The 8,124-nt window shown below is 57.1% G+C and overlaps 1 protein-coding gene across 1 annotated transcript in view; it reads left to right on the forward strand.

Annotated features, from left to right (window-relative positions):
- ARRB2 (arrestin, beta 2) overlaps window positions 1-8,118 on the forward strand; it is a 10,417-nt gene extending 2,299 nt beyond the window's left edge. The window contains exons 2-16 of the mRNA XM_005882584.1: window positions 6-19; window positions 2,895-2,925; window positions 3,470-3,530; window positions 3,640-3,684; window positions 3,898-4,094; window positions 4,377-4,436; window positions 4,843-4,910; window positions 5,030-5,165; window positions 5,398-5,482; window positions 5,961-6,033; window positions 6,307-6,444; window positions 7,215-7,298; window positions 7,392-7,471; window positions 7,573-7,627; window positions 7,898-8,118. Of these exons, the coding sequence (XP_005882646.1) occupies window positions 6-19; window positions 2,895-2,925; window positions 3,470-3,530; window positions 3,640-3,684; window positions 3,898-4,094; window positions 4,377-4,436; window positions 4,843-4,910; window positions 5,030-5,165; window positions 5,398-5,482; window positions 5,961-6,033; window positions 6,307-6,444; window positions 7,215-7,298; window positions 7,392-7,471; window positions 7,573-7,627; window positions 7,898-7,991 (1,221 nt within the window). The 3' untranslated portion in view covers window positions 7,992-8,118. The remainder of the gene's footprint in view (window positions 1-5; window positions 20-2,894; window positions 2,926-3,469; window positions 3,531-3,639; window positions 3,685-3,897; window positions 4,095-4,376; window positions 4,437-4,842; window positions 4,911-5,029; window positions 5,166-5,397; window positions 5,483-5,960; window positions 6,034-6,306; window positions 6,445-7,214; window positions 7,299-7,391; window positions 7,472-7,572; window positions 7,628-7,897) is intronic.
- The last annotated feature ends 6 nt before the right edge of the window (window positions 8,119-8,124 follow it).

Consider the following 8,124-nt stretch of genomic DNA (forward strand, 5'->3'; position numbering starts at 1 on the left):
GGGAGAAACCCGGGACTAGGTAAGGGAGGTGGGGCCGCTCGGCGGGACGTGGGCGGCGGCTCCGGGCGGGTGCTGGGACGGTCTACAGACAGGGACCCTGGGGAGAGAATCGGGAGCCTGGGGGGCAGCCATCTGGGGCCGCACGCCTAGGTCTTCGGGGGTAGTGCGGGGGGACACGCATGCCGGAGTCCCTGCAGAAAGCGAGTGTTCAAGGGAATCAGGAAACCGGCGTCTGGGTTCAGGCAGGGATGTGGGGTCCGGCGACTCGGTTCTCCCTTGCAGGCTGCGATGCCGGGGCGGAGGAAGGTAGAGCAGGTGGCCGGTCCCGAGGGGTCGGATATGGGCAGGCTGGATGCCGGAAGGGGGATCCCCATAGACTCGTGCTTAGCCACTAGGAAGCCTTCTATTCAGTACCCCACAGGCAGTGGGGCTGCCCCCACCTGTCCCGAGGGCCGGGTAGCTCAGCTTCCAAACTTCTGCCTTCCCCAGGGTTGCTAGGAGCAACAGCCTCATTTTAAGAGAGCTGAGCGCTTTGGCGATCCTCCCCAAGTCTGGGCCTTACCCCTCTTCCCGCGGGTGAGGGGAGGCGGTGTCTGCCCCGGGCACCCCATCCACTCCCCGGATGTTTTATGTGCAATCGAGGCTCCTTCCTTACACGGGCACCCCGAGTTCTGGTTTTTGATCTCTAGCACAATCCACTTCCTGTTGTGACCCAACACCCCCAAGGGGGCAGTGGGCGAATGCCTGAGGCCCTGGGGAGCAGGCGCAAGAGGAAAAAGATTGGGGCTGTGTAGCTCTATCCAGAGGGGATCAGGAAGAGGGGCCTGGTCCTGAGCTGTCACTTGTTCTGCAAAACGGTACCATATCAGCCCCACCATTCCCCCCTATAGAGTAGGAGAACCCAGGTTTCTGAGCGCCAAGTTGAATCAGTATTGGGGAGAGATAATCCGAGAAAGGACTGGTGTCCTGGTTTTGGGGTTAAACAACCCAGAGAAAGGGGAAGTCACTGAGGAGGGAGGCCCCCGATTTCCGTTATGTGGTTCAGGGAGAGGGAAGGATGGACCAAAGGGGGACTGCTGACTTGGCATAATTCCTTCCATCAAATTCTGGGCCACAGGAAATGTAGATAATAGCAGGAAGTGTGAGGGGGCATCTGCTTCTGTGCCCCCGCTCTCTGGTCACCCCCACACTCCGCCTCCTTGGCCAGCTTCAGTGTACACACGCTGCTTCTCCCTCGCCTGGCAGGAGGTTGGCTGGGTTAGGATCCAGAAGGCAGGTGCCCTGCAGCTGCTCCAGGGCAATTACCACAAACCGACACTCCACTTGGCCAATGGATTGTGGATGTCACAGTCCTCTGCCAGGGCTCCTAATAGGAAGAAACCCTGGGACAAAGGAAAACCAGAAGCAAAGAGGAGAGGAAGAGCTGGATGGTGCCATAGCAGTCAGACCAAGTTGGGGCAAGAGGAGGGGTGCTCAGTCCAGCTGGCCATCATGTCAGTGTTTACTCTGCTTTATTGGATGGGGATACCCAGGGGACCTCCATAACCTCTGCCTTATGGCCTTTGGATAGCTTGGCCTTCTGGGAAGAAGGGGCAAGTAAAGTGATTACAGCAGAAATGGGTGGTGGGGCTGGAGGAAGGAGAGGCCAGCTGGTGGGATTTCAGCTTCTCCTATCTGGGGACCCTTCCCAGACGTCACCGCTGAGGCAGAGCGGATTGGGAGGTGGTGCGGCAAAGAACAAGCCCCCAAGTGGCCGGAGCCTTGGAGTTGCCAGCCACTTCCCCACTCTCCCAGCAGTGGGTGGAGCCCAGGCCTGGATTGTTGTAGCAGTTGGGAAGTGAATCCCTTTCAACCCAACACACGTAATGCCAACTACAGAGGCAGGGCCGTATAATAGTTCAGTGACTAAGAGCATGGACTCGGAGCCAGACCGCCTGTTTGTCTACCATTTACACCGTGACCTTGGGCAAAATACTTGACCGCTCCTGGGCCTCAGTGTCTTCACCTATAAAATAGGAATATTGGGACCTCCATCGTTGGGTTATTAAGAGTATTAAATGAGATAACACACATGAAACGCTTTAAACAGGGCTGGGTGTATTCACACAGTGAATGGTAGCACCATCATCATTTTCGTATGCCTGGCATTGTGTTGGGGACACCTAAAGGAATGAGGCCTCTGCTGCTCACGGTCCATCTAGTGCAGCAGGCAGTACACAGCTAGCTGCCCTGGCAGAGTATCATGCCACACATAAAACATAAACAAGGTATGACATGAACCCAAAGGAGGGACCAGGGTCTGGGCTTGATCCCCTTTTTAAAGGAGGTGATACCTGAGCTGGACCTTGAAAGAGAAACAGGCTTTTAAGCTGCTGAGATTAGAGATGGGGAGAATTCAAGGTTAATGGAGTAGGGTCACACTTAGGTAGTGCCTAGAGTAGAAACCATTTTAAGGCAAAGGCCGAAGCCTGTCAAGTGCTCCAGCTGTCTTTGAAGCTGGAGACCAGAGAAGATGGAAAGGGGGTTAGGTCTCTTGCAGACAATACTGCAACCTGCCCATTCAGGTCCCCTTGGGGGAGGTCCTCTGGGAAGAGCCAGGGTGGTTCCTGTGGCAACCAGCGGCCATTGCTGTGGAGGAGGGGAACTAGGGGAACTAGTGCGGGTGGAGGGGGGTTGCCATGACAACCAGCTTTGAGGGGCTGCCAAGATGGGAATGTTAAGGACCTCTGGTTACCTTTTTGGGGAAAAGTGGGAGGGGGTAGGGCTGGACAAAGCCTCTAGGCAGGAATCCTGGGTGAGCTCCGCTGCTCAGGATGGGGAGGGATAAGGTCCTGGCATCCGGGTCCCTGCTGAGTCTGAGGGAGGCAGTGGGGTTTCCCTTTCTGTTTTGTTAGGGTCTTCAAGAAGTCGAGCCCTAACTGCAAGGTGAGTCTCCCACAGTGCTTCTCTTTCTGACCCTCCCTGGGCCCTCAACAAGGCCCAGCCTGCCCCTCAATGATCCCCAACCCCTATCTGCCCACTTCCTGTGACAGCTAAAAGCCAACTTCCTTCCCTCCAGAAGCCCCTTGCCACAAAGGCTGCTCCGCCTAAGCCAGCCACAGGGCTGGGTGGGGACAGGTCCCTAAGCAAGACCGAGGGGGAGGAGCCAGAAACCCAGGCCTACAGCCCTCAGGCCATGGCCTATTTACCCCAGAGCCCCTCTCCTGCTGTGACCCACAAACCCACACGCGCAGCCCACACATCCGATTGCTGTGCAGAGGTGCGAAAAGATATTAGGGAGGAGCTAAAAAGCCTCAAAGCGGGGTGGTCTTTCGAGGCCCCACCACCTCCCCTTCCAGCTTCCTGGGAGGAAACCAGGACCCCTGGACATCCCAGCCTGGGAAGACCAGGGGCAGGACAGCCCTTGTGAGGCTCTGATGCCCTACCACCCTCCTACCCAATCTTCCCTGTGACCCCTCTCCATCCTCAGCTCACTGTGTACTTGGGCAAGCGGGACTTTGTAGATCACCTGGACAAAGTGGATCCCGTAGGTAAGTGTGCCCGCAAAGGGGCTTCTTGTCCCCCAAGAGGAGAAGGTCCTGGGCCCAGGAACAGAGGAGAGGTCCTGGCGGGAAATCAGCTCACATGTCCCTTTCCTAGATGGCGTGGTGCTTGTGGACCCTGACTACTTGAAGGACCGCAAAGGTACTGGCCCCCAACTCTAGGGGCTCAAGGGGAGGTGGGGGAGAATGTGAAGTGGGCTGGCACTGAGAGGGGCCCCAGAGAGAGGGAGGGCTGAGGCACAAGCCAGGTGTAGGATTCAGGCAAGTCTTCGGCTGCCGAGAAGCAGCTGCTGCTAGGCCCTGGGAGGACTGGAGAAGGGGAGCTCCTGACCACCACCTTGCCCTCCCTTGCCAGTGTTTGTGACCCTCACCTGCGCCTTTCGCTATGGCCGTGAAGACCTGGATGTGCTGGGCTTGTCCTTCCGCAAAGACCTGTTCATCGCCACCTACCAGGCCTTCCCCCCAACGTCCAACCCGCCCCGGCCCCCCACCCGCCTGCAGGACCGGCTGCTGAGGAAGCTGGGCCAGCATGCCCACCCCTTTTTTTTCACAGTGAGGATGCCCACCCACCCCCCCCCCCCCCCTTTTGCAGGGCAAGGGGTCTGGGACTGTGTTTGGGGTGTGAAGCACCAGTTATGGGCAGTTCTGGAGGAAACAGTAAGGAGGGACCCTAGACCCACCTCCCTTCAGGGCCCTTTCCTCTCTGCCTCTTCCTGGGGCCTCTCCTTTTTCCTTCTCATCCCCAGGACTTCTTCTCCAGCCTCTTAAATGGAGATTGGGAGGAAGACTGGGGGCTTCCAGGGGAACTGAAGTCTCCCCTTCCCTCTGCCACAGATACCCCAGAATCTGCCCTGCTCCGTCACCCTGCAGCCGGGCCCAGAGGACACAGGGAAGGTACGGGAGAGACGGTTCTGAGGCTGGTGGGGCAGAGTAGGGTCCAGCACGCACATGAGCTGGGGGTGGGCTATGGAGAAGCCAGGATGGGATGAAGGGTAGAGTACTGTTCCCAGTGGACATGGCTGTGTTTGGGATGGTCACTGCGCATGTGTGACCCTGCTTCTTGCTCTTGACCTGCATGTACCTGGGCATAAGGGCTCACCTTGCACAGCCAGGATGAAGCCTCTGCGAGGCACCAGGCCTTGAGCAGGCAGAGGATGAGGGAGGGCCAGGCCCTCTGCTCCTCAGACCAGGATGGGGCAAGAGTTGCTGCCCAAGACTGAGGGAGGAGGGAAGGAAGGAAGCGGTGGTGGTGGTGATGGCAGGGGCCTTGTGCAAGACCTGACTTTTCCTCCCCCTCTAGGCCTGTGGCGTAGACTTTGAGATCCGAGCCTTCTGTGCCAAATCACTAGAAGAGAAAAGCCATAAAAGGTGAGGGAAGCCACCTCCCCTGTGGTTTGCCCATTCCACCCCGGCTCCCAGGAGACCCAGCCCCTGTGGGAGGTGGGAGTGGCGGTTTGGGTGTCTAAGGGATAAACCCTCACCCCCAGGAACTCTGTGCGGCTGGTGATCCGAAAGGTGCAGTTTGCCCCAGAGAAACCCGGCCCCCAGCCTTCAGCTGAAACCACACGCCACTTCCTCATGTCCGACCGGTCCCTGCACCTTGAGGCTTCCCTGGACAAGGAGGTGGGGTGTGAGAGAGTGATGCAGGCGCTACAGTGCAGGCCAGACCCTGGGGGAGGGGTGAAGCCACGTGCGAAGGTGGCGTTTTTAAAGGAGGCTGCCTGAGCTAGCTGTGGAGAGTTGCTGTGGGCTTGGGTTTCGAGGGAAGAGGCCAAGCAATGTGTTTGTGTCTGGGCACACTGATCATGGGACCAGTGAAAACAACCAATTAATTCGACCTCCCTCCCCTCAAAAGCTGTACTACCACGGGGAGCCCCTCTGCGTCAATGTTCACGTCACCAACAACTCCACCAAGACGATCAGGAAGATCAAAGTCTCTGGTAGGAGGTGGGGGTTGGAACGTGGTCTTGGGGGAGGGAGTTGCACACATGATCTGGCATCATCTCAGCTCAAGGGTCCTTTCCTCTCTGCCTCTTCCTGGGGCCTCTACCCAGCAGGGCTCGCAGAATTCAGGCTATGCCCGGCCAGCATCGACCTATGAACCAGGAGTTCAGGATTGGATTCCCAGTCTAGGCACATGCCTGGGTTATGGGTAGGGGATGTGCAGGAGGCAGCCTATCAATGATTCTCTCTCATCATTGATGTTTCTATCTCTCCCTTCCTCTCTGAAATCAACAAAAATATATTTAAAAATAAAGAATTTAAGCGGTCCCAGAGTGAGATACAGATCAGGTGTTCACTACTACAGGGAGGACCCGGGGGTGGGGGTAGGGGTGGCCTGGGCCCTTATCTTGTGGTCTGGAGTGGGGCGCTAGTCTTGGCTCCATGCAGAGCTGCTTGACCCTGCCCGCCCCACAGTGAGACAGTATGCCGACATCTGCCTCTTCAGCACTGCCCAGTACAAGTGCCCCGTGGCTCAGATCGAACAAGAGTGAGTATCAGAACAGCCCTGGGTCCCACCCTCAAGGGAGAAGAGTAGACCCGGGAGAATGTGAGGTGGGGGTGGAATTCTTCCCAAACCATCTCCACTTTCAAGGCCATTCTCTCCAGTCAGGTGGCTCTGAGCTGTTAATTTTCTTGAGCAGCTTGAGCCAAAACCTACTCCCTTGTGACTCGTGCCCAGAGAGAGAAGGGGCTAGCGATGGGGTTAGGAGTTGCCCCTCACCCAACCCGGCCGCTCCAATTGTCTTGTTCTCTTGTCCAGTGACCAGGTATCTCCCAGTTCTACATTCTGCAAGGTGTACACCGTAACCCCGCTGCTCAGTGACAACCGGGAGAAGCGTGGCCTTGCCCTGGATGGGAAGCTCAAGCACGAGGACACCAACCTGGCTTCCAGCACCATGTGAGGGGGGGCTCTGTGGGGGGAGGGTTCTCTTGCAGCCCAGGAGATAGATATTCATTCAGTACCAGCCGTGTGCCAGGTTCTGCCCTAGGTGCCAGGCTCTATCAGTAAACAAGAGACAAAAGGCCTCTTACATTCTAGGGGAGGGAGGATAGACAGAGCAGATATAGAGCATGTTTAGTGACCAGTGTTCAGGAGAAAAAGCAAGGCAAAGAGAGGGGCAGGGTGTGTTAACTTTGAATAGGGCGGCTAGGGAAGACATAATCCACGGGTGAATTTTGAGTAAGAGCCCAAAGGAAGTAGGCGATATGGACGTGTAGGGGGAGTGTTCCAGACAGAAACTGCAAACACAGACCCAGAGGTGAGCGGAGCCGGTGTGTCTGAAGAAATGGTGTGTCTGAAGAAATGCGCTGCTAGCCTCTATGTGCACTGCACGACCACTCAGAGCAAGCCTAGAGGCCAGCATAGTGAGAATGAACTACAAGGACAAGAGTAGCAGGTGGGGTTGGAGGGCTAATGAAGAGCAAGACGGTGCAGGGCTGTGAGGTCACAGGACTTTAGCTTTTATTGGGAGAGAGATGAGCAGCCATGGGAGGGTTCTGTGCAGAGGAATGGCGTGCAGGCCTTGGCTATGACAGCACAGCCTCTGCTGCTGGAGCCTTGCGGCTGGTGTGAGTTTGTGGTCCTGCTCAGGGTCCCGATGGGAGCCCTAAGGGTGGGCTAATGTGCCGGGCCGTGGGCCATGATCCAGCTCCTCCCCCCGATTGCAGCGTGAAAGAGGGTGCCAACAAGGAGGTGCTGGGGATCCTGGTGTCGTACAGGGTCAAGGTGAAGCTGGTGGTGGCCCGCGGTGGGTGAGTGTTGGGCAGCCCGGGGTGGGGCTTGCCGTGGTTTCCTCCAGCTCTGCGTTGTTATCATCTCTTCATGCTGCCTCTCTCCCTCCCCAGGGATGTCTCAGTGGAGCTGCCTTTTGTTCTTATGCACCCCAAACCCCATGACCACGTCACCCCCCCCAGACCTCAGACAGGTAAGCATGTCACCCCAAGCCCCAAAGGGGGGCCCCGAAGCCAGGCCAGTGGAGAAGGCTGGTCCTACCCACCCAACCATCCACTTTCCTCCTCCCCTCAGCTATTCCTGAAACAGATGCCCCTGTGGACACCAACCTCATTGAATTTGATACCAAGTAAGTCCCTCATCCCCTCCCTTCCTACCGTTGACTCTTGGACAAAGATTCCCATAATATTCAAATCTACCTTCTACCCCACCCCCGCCATTTTTTCCTCTTTGGGGGGAGGGGTGGTTGAGTCATCAAATCACCTGCCCCTTCTTTGTCCCTTCCTGCAAATATCTCCAGTCCCATTGCCGCTCTAACACCTCGGTCTGTGGGCGGAGAGCGGGAAGTTGAGAAGAGGGTCTGAAGCCCTCGCCTCAACCCCTACTTTCCACCACCAAGCTATGCCACAGATGATGACATCGTATTTGAGGACTTTGCCCGGCTTCGGCTGAAGGGGATGAAGGATGAGGACTACGACGACCAGTTCTGCTAGGAAGGGGGGCTGGAAGAAGGGAGTGGATGGTGCTGGGAGAGGTAGGGGCAGGACCAAGATCCCCACTGTCACTGGGGTGGGTCCCAGCCCCTTTTCCCTTCCCCTCCTTCCAGCAGCTTCCTCAACCAACCCC

Source organism: Myotis brandtii, unplaced genomic scaffold, assembly GCF_000412655.1.
Source record: "Myotis brandtii unplaced genomic scaffold, ASM41265v1 scaffold728, whole genome shotgun sequence".
In the NCBI taxonomy this organism is placed as follows: domain Eukaryota; kingdom Metazoa; phylum Chordata; class Mammalia; order Chiroptera; family Vespertilionidae; genus Myotis; species Myotis brandtii.